At 40.6% G+C, this 17,077-nt stretch overlaps 1 protein-coding gene across 18 annotated transcripts in view; it reads right to left on the bottom strand.

Moving 5' to 3' along the window:
- RBMS3 (RNA binding motif single stranded interacting protein 3) overlaps positions 1 to 17,077 on the bottom strand; it is a 1,480,592-nt gene that overhangs the window by 13,106 nt on the left and 1,450,409 nt on the right. For 12 of the 18 annotated variants that reach the window (XM_069088563.1, XM_069088548.1, XM_069088550.1 and 9 more), the window contains 2 exons: positions 14,847 to 14,900; positions 5,922 to 6,002 (listed from right to left, as the gene is read on the bottom strand). The exons of 1 other annotated variant lie outside the window; for it this stretch is intronic. In XM_069088563.1, coding sequence (XP_068944664.1) covers positions 5,922 to 6,002; positions 14,847 to 14,900 — 135 coding nt within the window. The remainder of the gene's footprint in view (positions 1 to 5,921; positions 6,003 to 14,846; positions 14,901 to 17,077) is intronic. 5 more of the 18 variants (XM_069088557.1, XM_069088552.1, XM_069088558.1 and 2 more) reach the window with 1 other exon arrangement.

Below are 17,077 nucleotides of genomic sequence, written 5' to 3'. Positions count from 1 at the left end.
AGCATGATGATGGGGGATTTAACCCATTTCAAAGATACCACAAACTTGGGATTGTCACCCCTCCTGCTTTCTGGCCAGAGCAGTCCTACTACGACCAGCAGCATGAACCTGTAGGAAGAACTGGCAGCAGAAAATGCAGCCTTAATGGGGAGCCTGGCCCTGGGGTCTTGTCATTCACACCAGCTGGACCTCCACACTGACCCTCAGCCCCAAAGCCCCCCAGTCATCTCTTCTTGGGCAGAATGGCAGCTAAGACTTTCTTAATATTGGATAGCTGAGAGATCTCTGCCCTGACCAAGATGCTGCTGCTGACAGGCTGAAGCATATGTCATTAAATGTTCTGGGCTCTGACATTTTACTGGTTGGACAGTAGAGTCACAGGGAAAACTGGGTGCTTCACTTAACACACTAAAGATTTCTTTGAAAAATATGGCCCCATTTTGCCATACCAGATCTTAAATTGTGTTATAAAGCAACAATCATCAAAACTACTTGGTACTGGCTAAGAAACAGAGTGGTGGATCAGTGGAATGACTGCAGTAATCTACTTTTTGATAAACCCAAAGACTCCCGTTTCTGGGATAAGAACTCGCTATTTGACAAAAACTGCTGGCAAAACTGGAAAATAGTATGGCAGAAACTAGGCATAGACCAATATCTTACACTGTATACCAAAATAAAGTCTAAATGGGTACACAATTTAGATATAAAGGCTGATCCTAAAAGCAAACTGGGAGAGCAATGAATAGTTTGCCTTTCAGATTTGTGGAGAATGGAAGAATTTATGAACAAACAAGAGATAGAGAACATAATGAAATGCAAAATGAACAATTTTGATTACATTAAATTAAAAAGGTTTTGTACAAACAAAGTCAATTCAACCTAGATTAGGAGGGAAGCAGAAAACTAGGAAAGAATTTTTACAATCAGTATCTCTGATAAAGGCCTCATTTCTAAAATATAGAGAGAAATGAGTCAAATTTATAAGAATACAAGTCATTCCCCAACTGATAAATGTTCAAAGGATATGAACAGGCAGTTTTCAGAGGATAAAATTAAAGATATTTATAGTCGCAATGAAAAAAATGCTCTAAATCACTGCTGATTAGAGGAATGAAAATCAAAACAACTCTTAGGTACCACATCACACCTGTCAGAACGGCTAACATTATAAAAATGGAAAATGATAACCGCTGGAGATGTAGGAAAATTGGAACACTAATGCATTGTTGGTGGAGTTATGAACTGATCCCACCATATTGGAGAACAATATGGGACTGTGCCCAAAGGGCTATAAAATATGCATATGCTTTGACTCTGCAACACCACTTCTAGGGCTGTATCACAAAAAGATCATGCAAAAGGGAAAAGGACCCACATATAAAAAAATATTCATAGCAGCTCTTTTTGTGGTGGCCAAGAGGGGATGCCCATCAACAGGGGAATGGCTGAACAAGTTGTGGTATAAGAATGTAATGGAGTACCATTGTGCTATAAGAAGTGATGAGCAGGCAGATTTCTGAAAAACGTGGAAAGACTTATATGAACTGATGCTGAGTAGGGGAGCAGAACCAGGAGAGCATTGTTCACAATAACAGCCACATTGTGTGATGACTGACTTTGAGAGACTCTTCTCAGAAGTGCAAGGACCTAAAACAACTCCAAAAGACTCATGATGGAAAATGCTGTCCACATCCAGAGAAAGAAATATGGAGTTTGAATGCACATCGAAGCATTTGCTATTTCTTTTTTTGTTTGTTTGTTTATTCTTCCTTGTGATTCATTCCACTGGTAATAATTCTTTGCAACATGAGTAATGTGAAAATATGTTTAATGTGAATGTATATTTTGAGCCTATATAAGATTGCATGCTGTGTTGGGGAGAGGGAGAGGAGGGATGGGGATGGGGGGGTATTTGGAACTTGAAAGCTTGTGGAACTGAATGTTGTGAACTAAAAATAAATTTAAAAACAAAACAATTTAAAAATATAAAAATAACTAAAAATATGGCCACAAATAACTTTTCCCCTTTACATCATTTTCATGTTATTTTTTCCCATGTCTTCTGGATGCTTCAGCAATTGTTTACCTTTAATTTCTGTTTGTAAAATATGTGCACACATATGCATGTATGTATTATATACACATCCATATGTATACACACATTTACACAATACACATTTATACTCATGTATGTATATACTTATACAGATTCAAGCATATTTGTGCATCTTCCATAGAGAGACAGATATAGAGATAGAAGGATGACAGATATGGACAGATAGATAAGGGATCAATGGATAGATAATGGAATCTATGGATAGATGAGTAATGAATTGATGGATACTAAATAGATAATGGATAGACAGATGGAAAGATAGATGAATAGAAAGATAGCTAGATGGATAGACAGACAGATAGATGGATAGATAGACAGGCAGACAGATAAATAGATAGATAGATAGATAGATAGATAGATAGATAGATAGATAGATAGATAGATAGATAGATAGATAGACAGACAGACAGACAGACAGACAGGTAGATGGATAGATGGATGGACAGATGAATGGATGGATGGATGGATGGATGGATGGATGGATGGATGGATGGATGGATGGATGGATGGATGGATAGAAATATTGATAGACAGACCTAGGCCTGGATATGCAATTTCATTAGATTAGGGACCTAGTGATGTGAAGCTCCTTCTACAGATGCAAATAGGCAGGGACTCTGCAACTTATTTTTAGGGAGATGCATGGGGTGGTGGGATTAAGTGAATTGTATAGGTTCATAAAGCTAGTATGTGTCTGAGGTGGGATTGAACCAACCTCTTCCAGTCTTCAAGGCAGGCTCTCTAGTCACTATACTATAATGCCCTTCATAATACATATAACAAAAGCTTAAATATATACTCTCATTTACACATATACAATGCAGTAATACATAATGCATGCCTATACATACATGTATATATGCATATGTTATATGAGCAAGTTAATATATATATATATATATATATGCATAGACACCCATGCTGTATCTCTAATCCCTTCTCCTTTTCACTAGTGGTTCGTTGAAGCCTTCTTTAACCTAGGATGGATTTCATAGACTCTTTTCACGTTTCATCCCTAGGGGCTGGCTGACACCAGGAACGTCTCCCCATGCAGTCCTGAGAGATGCTGCCTACATCTTGACCTAGCACTGAGCCATCAGAGGCAGCCCCTTTCACCATCTCTGACAGGCCTTGAGTCCCATGCAAACTCTAGAAATTTGGGGATGGGAAGGTCTGTTCTTGCTCAGTAACAAAGATAAGTGTGAAAAGCATTTGTTTTGAAAGTCCTCCCATGGATCATCTCTTGGAAGGTCAGAACCATCTTCTGTGGCACCAGGCCCTCCATGTGCTCTCTGTATGGACATGTATCCAAGTGCATGTCCACATGGAACAAATGTCTATTGGCCCTTCTCTGCAAGAGCAGATGAAGCCCATTGAGTGGAGGCCAGAAGGTCCCTCCACTAGCTAAGGTGATCATGCATGGGACTGATTGCATAACCCATATTTGGAAGTCTATAGGATTTCCTTATAGTTGTGCTCATGTACAAAAAGAAATGGCAGGGCCTGGTGGGAAGAGCCCAGGATCTGGGTCTAAGGGATTTCTGTTGAACCAACCTCTTTTGAATCCTGAATCTGTCACTACCTGTGTGACCCTGGGCAAGTAAGTGACCTCATTTCTCTGGGCCTCAGTTTGGTCATCTGGCAAATAAGGGCTGAATCGCTTCCAACTTTAGATCTGGATTCCATGGTCCATAGAAACCTTAATTCCCCACAATCCTCCACAGTTTTCAGTACATGATCCTTTTGACAGTCAGAAATTTGGTCTTCAGGCAAAGATGTAGAGGGATAAATGATGGAGACCTTTGTCTCCTAGTTTTTGGAGAATCTTCCCATCTTCTGTTTTTTTTTTTTTTTGGCAAGTAAAAATAGCCCATTCAATTTTATCTCTCACCCAAATCAGAACTTACTGACTACTAAACTTGCTTCCCAAACTTTTGTGCTCATTTCCCCAATGCTGACCCACTTTGAAACTGATTCTGTTGCTGAAATGACTTGTTAGTGCTCCCTTCAAAGGTCTGAGTGTTTTAGACTTAGGTATTAGTTCTAGATTAGGTATTAGCTCTTGTGGGTGCTAGCACCTGCTTGGCTTCCTCAAAATGGGAACCATTCCACAGGAAGCCCAGATGAACAGAAAGGATCTCAACCATAGGGTCATGATGACAAAAAGGTAACAGTGAAGGGGAAAATGGTAGCAATGGAAAAACAAAGGGTAGAACCAGAGAGAACATAGAGAACCCAGTCTCTATGCCTAGGATGTTCTCCTTCCTCTTTTCTACCTTTTTGAATCTCCAGCATCATTTAGGACTAAGCTTAAGCACTGGCTTCTATGGGTTTTCTCAGTCCCCTGGATGCTATTGTTCTCTTCAAAGATCTCAGCATTTAAATTGTATATATTTAATACTTTCTCATATGTGTATATGATATTTATGCCCAATAGAATATAAGTTCCTTGAATGCAGTTTTTTTTAACTCCATAGTCCAGCACAATGTCTGGCATATCCTTAATAAATGCTTATCAATTAACACTACCCTAAACTCTCTCACATTTTGTCTTGTGGTCCTATTCCGATGAAGTGATAATTCTAGATTATCTATCTCCATCATCATAATTTTTCATCTTTCTAAAAAAAACATCTTCCCTCAATTCTCTTCTCCATGTGTCTATCTATGAATCTACTTATGCATATGCATATATATCTAACATCTATATATCTAACACACATATAGCTGCCTATATATCTATTTACCTTTATCTCTCTCTTTTTTCTTTTTTTTACTTTTTTTTTGGAGGGCAATTGGGGTTAAGTGACTTGCCCAAGGTCACATGGCTAGTAAGTGTTAAGTTTCTGAGGACGGATTTGAACTCAGGTCCTCCTGACTCCAGGGCCAATGCTCTATTTACTACGCCACCCAGCCGCCCCACTCTCTCTTCTTTTTCTTTTTTCTCTTACCTTCTTCTCTTTCCTTCCTTCCTTCCTCTCTCTCTCCCTCCCTTCCTTCTCTTCCTCCATCTTCCTTTCCCTTTCCCTTCCTTCTCCCTATTCGTCCCCCTCTCCCTCCCTTCTTCTTGTACTCCATCTCCCTCTTCCTCCACTCTTCTCTCCATCTTTCTCCATGAACACACACACACATCTACATATAGGGACAAAGATATGCTTCACAGCATGCTGGGATAGCTATTGCAGTGAGGCAATGGGAAAAGTCTGTCATTGTATTGGAGTGACTCAGGCCGAAGTTGGAAAGAAAGAAAAAGAGACAGAGTCTTTCTGAAGGATGACCATGCCCTCAGCACCCTTTCTTGTGCAAAGACAAGGTGAGGGCTTGGCCACTCAGTTTCATCTTTCTCTTTGCCCAAAGTAAGAGCTCAGAACTCATTCCCTAGAAGTTACCGGCAGGAGCCAACAGTTGGGTTTACTGTTGAGTGGGCATTCAAAGCTTTTTGGTAGTGAGGACAGGGCATTAGAAATTGTGCTTCTGGCATCCCTTTTCCCTCCCCCAAAGAAGAAAGAAACAAACCCCCCAAAACTAAGTGACTCCAAACACTTGTTAAGATCTTCAAATTCATGATGTCATTTCATGCACGAAGCAAACCCATGGCCATGGAGAGGATGGTAAATCTGACTTCTCATGACCCAACTCTTAGTGCCAACTTTAGCAGCCATGCTCATTGGTATACAATGATTCCTCCATGTGCTGGGGAAGGAGGCTGTATGAGATAGCACTGGGCTGCCATGTGCAGCTTCCCCTACCCCCCAACAAACCTCCCCCTTAGCTCTCCCTGGAGGAACAAAAGTAAACTTACTTCTATAGGGACGGCTGTTGGAGGCACAGGAGTGTACTGGGGAATGTAGGTCCCTTGCATAGGTGCAGCCGCAGTCATATACTAGAGGGAATCACAGGTAAATCCATGTGAGTGTTTTGTATGCAAAGCAGAGAATAAGTCAGACAATGATCTATTAGCCGTCACCCGCGGTACAATGCCTTATTAATTTCAGAATCAGAACAACGAAATGACAGCACCAGCCGCCCCCCGGGCCTAAAGGGGTCCTGTCTGGCAATGTTGGCATTCCAAACAAGAAAGGAGCAGAGCAGTTCATGAAAAACACTTAAAAATAACCACAAACAGCCACCTTTTTAGATTACTTCCCATCCCCATGGAAGCAGGAGGCTTTCCGACAGAGCATTAGCCTTTGGAAACAATCCCTTTAATGGAGATACATAATTTGTGGACAACTGTTTTGTCAAATAATAATTCACATGGCCATACTGCTTTACAGTCTAGAAAAGGCTCCTGATAGTGTATTATTATCTCCAGTTTCCAGATGGGTCAAGTCAACACGCATTTATTATGTGCCTACTAAGTACCAGGCATTGAGAGAGAGATTGATTTTCTTAAGGATCCAAATTTAACAAGTATCCAGGCTGAGATGTGAATGAATTCATGTCTTCCTGATTTCACATTCAAATTTATTCTCTCACCACACCATCTTCTGATTGACCAGTCTTTCTTACAGATGGATTGTGAAACTCCTATCAAGCCTGATTATTTCTATAACCTAGGAGTTAGAAGACCACAGATCAAATCCTGCCTCAGATACTTAACTGTGCTAGTCACTTAATCTCTGCCTCAGTTTTTCCAGCTGTAAAATGGGGATATTAATAGTGAAGATTAAAAGTGATATGTTAACATATAAAGTTTGTTAAGCAACTGTTAAAGTGCTATATATAAGAGTTAGCTTTTATGTTTGTTTCTTCTCATCTGGTTATTTTAATTCTATTAGACTGTAAGCTCCTGGAGGATGAGGACTTTTTATTTTTGCCTTTCCTCAGATCTAACGCTTAGCACTGTGTCTAGCACACAGTAGGCATTTAATAAATGCTTTTGACTAATTATTCAGTGAGGTATAAAAGTATCAGCTTCTCTCAGGTGAACTGGAAGGAGGACTGAACTTGGCTTAAAGAAGACCTGAGATCAAATCTTGTCTGAAACCCTAAGCTGTGAGATGCTCAGCAGTGACAAAATGGGGATAATAATAGTGCTTACAGCACTCTGCGCTTGTGAGGACTAAATAAAATGAAGTAGAGAAAGTGCTTTGTATTGTTATTGTTGTGTGAATGTGAATTCTATCTCGAGAATGCCAGATGCACTAACTCCAATTCTCCCTGTTCCCAGATACTGAACAATCCAATAGACATTGGACTTATTTTACTCCATTTTCATACGATGTGGAGCAGTTACATGTTTCTGAAATTTGACAGACTTGAGCTTTAGGACCTGAATTTCTTCATATAAACAAACTTCAAAATATATACATGTTCAGAAGAAGAGTTTTATGGAAAGTTACAAGGTCTACTACTATTAATCAGTTTTGTTTACTGAATGCAGATATTAGGGGGCTGCATAAATATACACACTGTATCTAAAACATGGTCACAGATCCTGGTTTTGGTATCTAAAATACTCATGAAAGGAAGCTATCTGATCTGAGAATCAAGCCCTATAAAGGTTTAAATTTTGAAATTTATTTTTAATGATGGCTAAAGATGTAAGCCAAGAATTTCTGTCCCAGATGAAAATATCCATCAGCCTCCCCTGGTATATTCAATTTGAGGTTAGGTATAGAAAAAATAAATGCCCAAACTGGCTGTTGTCCTTTGTAGGCTCAAGCCATGTGCCTTTAGGTGTATTTCTTATTCCCTTTCCCCGATCCCACTGTTCATCTCCTTTGGACCTCATCGATTGCCTTGTTCTGTAAACTCTCCAGAGAGCTTATTTTTGGTATTGTGTATTTCAGCTTTGTATGTTGGTGCCTGGTTCCACATGGTAAGCATCCTCCAGGGAGAGATCATACCTCACCTAAACCTTGTGTTTGCATCTATGACAGAGGTTTATATACAGCAGGCACATAATAAATGTTTTTTTTTTTTCCTCGAAAGAATGAATTGCCAAAATTCCCTTAGGGAATGCTTGGTGAGGGGAGGCCTGGAGTTAGTCATTGACCAATGAGCTTTGAGCGCCACATTTTTAGCTCTGAGCTAAGAAAAGGCAACCAGATTTCAGTAGGCAGCACGTCTGAAGGAGGACTGTCCTAGAGGTCTATACCTCCATCTGTTCAAGAGTTCTACTTGCCCTCTTCTGCAGAGGATTTCTGAGTCACTGGCACAAAACTGGTTTCCACCTGAGGCAGAGTAGTGCAGTTAAAAGAAAGCCAGAACCAGAGCCAGAGAATCTGGGTTCCAATTCTGGTTTGCTGTTCACTGGCTGTGTGACCTTGGGCAAGCTGATTTACCTCTCTAGGCCTCAGTTTCCTCCTCTGTAAAGTGAGGGGCATGGACTGGATGATTTCCAAGGTCTCTCCTAGCTCCAAATCTCCGAGCCTCTGTTGTTTGTGCTGTTCAGTCATTTTTCAGTCTTGTCTGACTCTCCACAACCCTGTGGAACTTCTCTCTGAGGCCAGGGGCCATTTTATTCGTGCCTTTTTTTTTTTTTGGTCACCAGCATTGAGCACAGTATCTACCACAGATCAATGCTCGTTTATTTATTGACTGGTCTTTCAGTTCTAGGGTCAGGGCTCTTTCTATTATGAGGGAAGGGAAAGAGGACAGGAAAAGGAAAGGGAGTTTAAAGTTGTTCTGCCACAGTTCAGTGGATGCTGCTGTGGCATGGGTGGTATTTTATTAACACGATGCATATTGGGAGGTTCTCAGGCTCATAAGATCATAGACCAAAAGGGGACTCGGATGTCACCTAATTCAGCTCCCTTTTACAGAGAAGGAAACTGAGGCCCAGGAAGGCAAAGTCACTTCTTCACAGGTTCATAGACTTAGAGCTAGAAGTCATCTAGTCCAAACAAATGAAGGTACTAAGGCTCAAAGGAAAGGTGGGCCTTTCTCAAGGTCCCAAGATAATAATGATGATAAGAATAAGAATAGTTAACATTTGGGGTGGCTAGGTGGTGCAGTGAATAGAGCACTGGCCCTGGAGTCAGGAGGGCCTGAGTTCAAATCCAATCCGGCCTCAGACACTTAACACTTACTAGCTGTGTGACCTTGGGCAAGTCACTTAACCCCAATTGCCCTGCCCTCCCCCTCCAAAAAGCAAAAAAAAAAAAATTAATTTTAAAAAAGAATAGGTAACATTTAAAAATAACTTTAAGATTTGCAAAACACTTTCAATATCTCAGTTGATCCTACAACACTGGAAGGTAGATACTATTGTTATCCCCATTTTAAAGATTAGAAAACTGAGGTAGATAGAGGCTAAAGGACTTGTCCAAGGTCACATAAGGAGTAAGGACCTGAGGCAAGATCAAAGCTGAGGTCTTCTGGACTCCAAGTCCAATGCTCTGTTGATTCAGCAGCCCAGAGAGGAAGAGGTGGAGCTGGGATCTGGACCCAAGCCTCCTGAGTTCCAGTCTAGGACATTTTCCACTAGAAAGCAAGGGGTCTCATACTTCGGAGCTGCATCTTGGTGGTGATTTCTTCCCCACACTCTGCCTGGACTTCACACCCAGACTCTCCCAAACCTATGTGCTTGTTTTCTCCTTCAGGCCTGTTCTGACTAATGGAGCTAATGGAGGGATTGAGGCTCAGAATGAATTCAACTCATACTCGGCTTTTCACAAATTGACTAGTCTCTGTCTCCTCTTTCTGGCTGACTTGTGGAGGCCACTTCAGGCCCAGAGGACAGAGTTCTGGGCAGTCTGGAGAAGCCTGATTGGAAAGAGAAGAAGAATCCCTTTTTCTTAAGGTGCTTGAGCACATTTTCTAAGGATAATATTATATTATAAAGTTTTGGGGAACCAGGAGGCCCTTTCTTTGGGTAAAACCTCACAATAAGTCCTTTAGAGAAGACTTGTGGAAAGACACAGACAAGAAAACCAGATGATGAAAAGGCATGGACAGGTCATTTCTGGGGTGTGATGATGTGGGGGTGGGCATAAAGACATTACTGGAATCTTGGATCTGCCTGGTAATTCCAGTAAAGACTCACAAGAGGCAGCCTAAAACTAATAGAATAAGCTCACCCACTTATTTTAATATATGTTTTAAATATATATTATTTTAAAACATAATTTTAACTTGTAGCCTTGGGCTGTTCATCACAAATAATTCCAAACTTTCCCTGGGGACATGTGGTCTAATCCCTTCAAATACACAAAGTAATGGCAGCCAGCCTTAATCATGTCGGTAAAAAGGGCCATCAATGTGTGAATGTCTGTCTGTCTACCTACCAACATATCTAATCTGTCTGCCTGCCCATCTATTCACTCACTTATTTATTTATTCATCTGTTCATCTTTGATATATTCACTTATATATTATCAAGACAACATATATCAAAGAATTAGGATAGAATTTGAAGGACCTTTTCGTGTCTGGTGAAACCTGTTGACACCATCTCAGAATATTTTTAAATATGCAAAATAAAATACAGAGGATTAGAAAGGAAACCAATTACACTGAAAACAGTTGCCTAAATATTAAAACCAAAGTTTCCAGATGCCCAGATTAAGAACCCTCAATTGCTAGAAGGATTTCTTGAGTTCCAGAGTCTGGCTTCTAGACTTGTTAAGCTCTCCTGGGTTCTGCTCATTGAAATCCTCATGAGAATGATATCCTTTTCTTATGCTGACTTCCTTAACCAGTGTTCCAGAGGCAATAAACAAAGACAAATAGCCTTTCTTTGATGGTGCCTACATGGTGTTGAACATCATAGCTGATTGTGGTGGATCTGGGGATGTGGTCCACCCATTTTTTTATAGATCAGGAGGCCCGAAGAATCATTTTCAGGTTCCCTGAATAAACTCCAAATACCATCTCATGTTCCAAGAAGTCTAGACACTGAATTGCTAATACAGCTACGTGAGGAGAGAAAAAAAGGTATATGGCTGAAGGTAAATTATTTTTTCCTCAGGTAGACCATTTCTATATTATTTATAAAGGAGAAGGGAAGTGAAAGGGAGAGAGAAGGAAAAGTGAGAAAGAAAAGGGAAAATAAGAGACAGGAAGGAAATTATTTCTTTGTAAGATTCTTGGTTTGCTCAATGGAAACATAAAAATATGGTACAGAAAAGAGAAAGACAAAGATATTGAGAAAAAAGATACGGAAGAGAGATCAATGGGAATGGAGAAAAGAAGGAGAATTAGAGAGATGGGAAGAAAGAGTAGAAAGGGAAGTGGAAGAGGGAAGGGGGTGAGGAAAAGGAAGTCTGTTTCTTAGGCCATGTAGTTTATTCCCCTCTTATTATATGGAAACTGATGTCCTTTGTGAACATTATCCTTCATTTGCCTTTTCATGACTAATCAATTTGTTTACCAAATGATATGGTCTTTTCTTTAAAGCAGGAAAAAGCAAAATTGGGTGGGGGGGAGGGTGGACAGGGGAGATGAGGCTTATATTTCACTAAGAATGCTCAGCTGTTTGATTGCTAATTTGGGAGTGGTCCTGGGTTTCATTGAGTATGTGGTGAAAGAGAGAGAGGAAATTCCCACTGCACTCTGCCCTGGCCTTGGAGTACAGTGCTCCATTTTGGGGGCCATTTTTTAAGGAAGGCTGTTGAAAAGCTGAATGCATTATTTATGTCTTTAACGTCAACAGACTTTTCTCATCTGGTCCTTCCCGACCTTTCTTCAGCATGCGACATTGTTGATGAACCCCTCCCCCCCCAAATCCATTCTCTCTTCTCCAGGTGTTCATGTTACTGTTCCCCCCTCCTCTCCTCTCATCTCTTCTAGAGTGATGGGCCTCTTCTTCTCAGCCTCCATGGTTGGATTACTATGACTATATCCCAAGATATAGTCTTCTCCTATTCTCTTTCTCACTGATCTCCTAAGCTTTCATGGGTTCCACAATTATCTTTTTTTATGATTGATACCACAAAGTGTCAGTCCTGTTCCACCAGCTACCCATTAGACATTTCCAAATAGAGATCCCATAAGCACTTCAAACTCAGCATGTCCAAAGCAGCTCATTTCTCTGCCAAATCCATTTCTTTCAAACTGACCTCCTGCTTTTATGGGAATCACCAGCCTTCTAATCAACCAGGTTCTGATTTTTTTTTTTTTTTTTGCTTTTTGGAGGGCAATTGCGACTAAGTGACTTGCCCAAGGTCAAAGGCTAGTTTTTATGATAAGTGTCTGAGGCTGGATTTCAACTCAGGTCCTCCTGAGTCCAGGGCCAGTTCTCTATTCACTGCGCCACCTAGCCACCCCCTGAATTTGATGGTCATCTTTGACCCCTCACTCTCCCTTACCCCACATGATCAGTCAGTTACTAATTCTTCTCAATTCTGCCTTCTTTTCACTGGCTCTATAACTATTCCAGGTCAGGCTGTCATCATCTCTGGATTTCACCCATCAGAATTTGGTTTGTGCATTTTTTAGACCTTTGAGGAGGTGTTTGTGGAAAGAAGCTCATTGCACTGCTTTCTACACTCAAATATCTTGACTTTGCTTTTTTTTTGGGGGGGGGTAGACTATGGCAATGGCTTCTTGATTGGTCTCTTGTCCTCAATTCTGTTCCTGCTGCAATCTATCCTCCACACAGCTGCAAAAGTGATTTTCCTTAAGTGAAGGTCTAACCACATCAATCCCCTGCTCAAAGCACCGTAGTTATTCCTTATTTTCTCTAAGGTAAAATGTCTTTTTGGCATTGAAAGTCCTTCACAACATGACTTTCACCTACCTTTACAGACTTATTACAGCTGACATTCCTTCACACACTCTACATTGCGGTCAAAAGGGCCAAATTGCTGTCTTGGATAAGTGACATTCCACTTTCTATCGTTGTCCCTTTGCAAACACTGTCCTCTATGCATGGAATGCTCTCCCCTCCCCTCTGTCTCTCAAAATCATTTCTTTCCTACAAAGGATCATTTCCAATCTCTCCCTATAATACCTTCCTTTCCAAAATTACCTTGCATTTACTTTTTCCTAATACCCCTTAACACTATATATCCATTTTTTATGTGTTAACATGTATATGTTGTTTTCCCCAATAGAATGTAAACTCCTTAAACAAAGGGACTGTTTCATTTTTATATCTGTATCTCGAGTTCCATTCTTAAAGCCAAATAATTGTTAACCGGTTTAACTTACTAGTCATTTATACCTATATACCTATTTTTGTTATTTTGCTATTAAAATGTGATATGAGTATTGAGACATCTCACTGATGCCTCACCTTTTTTTTTTGATCAGTTAGGTCATAGATTAACCAGTTAAGGTGTCAAGATACACTGAGCCCTATACTGTGGTAGGTTTCATTCATATTCTATGTACAGTTAGCACAGGGCTTGGAGTCAATAAGACCCATGTTAAAAATCCTGCTTCAGTTACTTATAAACTGTACAACTCCCAGCAAATCACTTAAACTCTTGTTGCCTCAGTTTCCCTATATGCAAAATGAGGAAGTTGGATGCTAAGGTCCCTTTAAGCTCTAAATCTATGATGCTGTTATCACCTGTTCATTGTGTGTCTCTAGGCATGGCACTTAACCATCTGACATCTCAGTGTCCCCATCTGCAAAGTTAGGATAACAACAGCACATACCAAATGTTTTCATTTCTATATTTCTCTTTCCTGTGGCACCACATATCACTACCTCACCCTTTGCTTCTCCTTCTCACTCCTGCTCTTCTGCTACTGTGTTGTTTGAAGGGTGCTCATTGTTAAGAAATTAAAAAGTGTGCAGAGGAGTGGCTAGCTCTCCAGACGGAAGGTGCTTCAGAAGTGAAGCAGACAAATATATAAGGTTCTCAGGTCACCATACGTTAAGAAGAGGCAATATTTTTTATGTCTTCCGTCTTATTGCTTTATCTGAAGAGCTTTTGCAGAAATTTATACGGACACGGGGCAGAACCAGTGATGTCTACTAGAACTTAAAATTAGACTTTTCTTAGGTGACAGGCTTCTTTCTTTCCTTCCTTCCCTCCCTCCCTCTTTGGGAAAGAACCAATTATATCAGGCTTTAATTATAGAGATGTCTCAGATGAGCTAAGAGACCTTCAATTTACCAGAAAACTTTATTATTCCCTAATCTGAATCCTGTGCCAAAAAACAAACAAACAAAAACCAAACCCAACAACATCAAAGAGTGTGAGTGAGATCAAGACATCACAACCTATGTCGAGAGTGAGCTCAGATCCTGGGCACTCCATGCTGTCTACCGAATTCCCCTACAGAGTGCTTCCTTCTAGCATTCTCAACCTGGGATGCTGGAAACATTCCTGGTTAGCAGACTGTAAACACAAAGGGGGCAAATGTTGAGGGCACTCTCCAAATGTTACGTGAAACAGAGATAAGGTCCTGGAAGAGTCCATGCATTTAATGCCCCCTGTCCCCACTTTTGAAGTCAAGACAGATTTTGGGACCTGTTCAACTACTTGAGATATTTATTCTTATGGATCATGCCAAGAGGGAGGAAAGAAGGGGAGAGACAGGGATAGGGAATAGAAGAGAGCATGCCAAGTGAAGGGGGGAAAAATTGGTCTGAAGTTGGAAATGGTAATGGTTATATTTAAAGAATTATCTTTATAAAGAATTCAAACCGAGGGCTAACTGCACCACTCTCACAACAGGAGGTGACAGCTTACATGTGTACTCATAACAAAACTGTTTTCTGTGTGGCCTTAACAGTTACCCTTGTTTTATTAGCAAACTTTTTTTTTCAATCCAGAGTTGAGACCGTTAAATGGAAGGACTTTATGTGGAAATGAACACATACCATATATGCAGAGCCATAACTAGGGTGGGGTGACTGGTTCTTGGTCCCAGGGCGCTGAAATTTAGAGGGCATGAGCATTTAAAATAATGATTTTTAAAGACTGTGCAACTTTGAAATTAATTATATTTACATTTTAATAGCAATTATACTTTCAGCAGTATAGACACTAGTTAGCATGAATAATTAAATGGGGTGGTACAGTAGACAGAATGCTGAACTTGAAGTCAGGAAGATCTGAATTCAAATCCAACTTCAGACACTTCCTAGCTGTGTGTGTGTGTGTGACCTTGGGCAAGCTACTTAACCTCTGTCTGCCTCAGTTTCCTGATCTACAAAATGGGGATAATAACAGTACCTACCTCCCAGGGTTTCTATGAGAATCAAATGCAATAATGTTTGTAAAATGTTTTATAAACTACAAAGCATTATATAAATGCTAGCTATGATGATAATGATGATGATGTAAGGGTCCTAGAAGGTGTGCCTCTTGCACCAGTGGCAGGATACCAGACAAACTCTGCCATTCCTCATCACAGTCCTTAGTGCAGCAGACTATCCTTGAGATAGTCTAAAATGTCCATTTCCTGACAAAGGAGTTGTTTTCAGGGTCAGAGAATCTAGAAACTGGCTTAATGTCAGAGGACATCTAGCTCCAGGATTAGAGCTGGAATGGGTCTTAGGGATCATCCAATCTAACTCCCTCATTTTCATATGAGGAAACTGTGGCTATAGACATGAAGTGATTTGCCCAGAGTCACAGAGATAGTAAGAGATTTAATTTGAATACAGAGCCCATGACTTTGAGTCTTCTGCACTGTGGGCCTTCCCAGTGGATCCAGTGTCATGGTATTTACCCAGTTGATTGAAGAACATGTTTAGTGCTACTTGCCTTAGGCACCCAAAGTGCTAGTTACAGCTTGGTTTTCCTGATATACAGCCGTGTCCAATTTGCTCTCTCAGTGTGGCATGGAGAGAACTGAGAGCCATTGAAGGCTATATGCCTGTGGGGGATATATTCTGGCTGGTTTTATTCAAAATGGAAAGACTCATGAGTCCATTCATCATCCCAACCAGCTTTGGTGGGAAGATATAACCACAGAGAAGGAAGCACTGGGTTTTGAACTTTGTAAATGACTCCATTTCAGTGTTACTCCAAGGCCTCATTCTGACTTGGCCATGACCCCTAGGCTCTCAATAACTATATCAGAAATGCTGGTAGGCTCTACAGAATGGCAAAGACTTAAAATATGTGCCCTGTCAATGACTTAGGTAAGTATCAAGGGAATAGCTAAGTTTGGAGTAGATCCAGAAAACTGGCTACGAGGTAATGACTTTTTTTCTTTAGTCACAGAAGCTCATATATATCTTCTTAAAAAAAAAAGACTAGACGAGGGTTTGTGAACTACAGTGGGAGAGGGAGCATCCATAGAACTGAAATCATGGTCCTGAGTTCTAGGTGAACACACTCATCTCCTATGATCTCTTGTCAATGGCTCTTTTCTTTCAGTTTTCCCATCTGGCAGGAAGTCAGCAAATAAAAGAGGAAGCAAACACGGTGGTGGGGATATTCAAACATCTCCACAGAGGCTGGAGTCTGCTCTCCTGAGCACAGCATTTGGAGGAGCCAAAGGTAAAGCATAAAAGTTCTCTTCCTTATTGTCTTTGAGGAATTGAGGGATGAAAAGGATGGAATAAAAGGCTGAATGTGGTGGGGGGAGAAAAGGGGAAGCAGCTGGAGGACAAGGAGAAAATAAAAAAAAAACAGGGAAAGAGAAGGAAGTATACCCACTGGTACTAGCTAAAAACTGGTACCAGGCAGGAGGCTCATAGGATCATAGCTGTCAAGGCATAAGGAATGTGAGAGATCATTTAGTCCCAGCTCCTCATTATAACTCAGGTCTTCCTAATTCCAGGCCCAGCATTTTGTCTGCTGCACCACTTAGCTGCCTTGGTGGTAGGACTTGAACCCAGCTTTTGATTCTTAGGTTAGCTCTATTCAGTAAGCTTCCTTGAATTCTCTTAAACTCTTTTTTTTTTCCTATAAGCAGAACCCACCTCCTCTGTATATCAGGAAATGAATACAAAGTATGGTCAGGGGGTTGTAATTTCTCATTTATACCCATGTTACCCCACAAATGTCTACCTGGTCCCTGGTGACCATTGTGGCATAATATATATGTGAGGAGAAAAGGATCAGGCTTCAAGGTATATATGCCTGTCAACTGAAGGTC

This window comes from Petaurus breviceps, unplaced genomic scaffold, assembly GCF_028583685.1.
Source record: "Petaurus breviceps papuanus isolate PSGF00001 unplaced genomic scaffold, PetGlider_PUasm1.0 185, whole genome shotgun sequence".
Classification (NCBI taxonomy): Eukaryota; Metazoa; Chordata; class Mammalia; order Diprotodontia; family Petauridae; genus Petaurus; species Petaurus breviceps.
The sequence above is the reverse complement of the archived record's forward strand: the minus strand, read 5'-3'. Positions and strand labels throughout refer to the sequence as shown.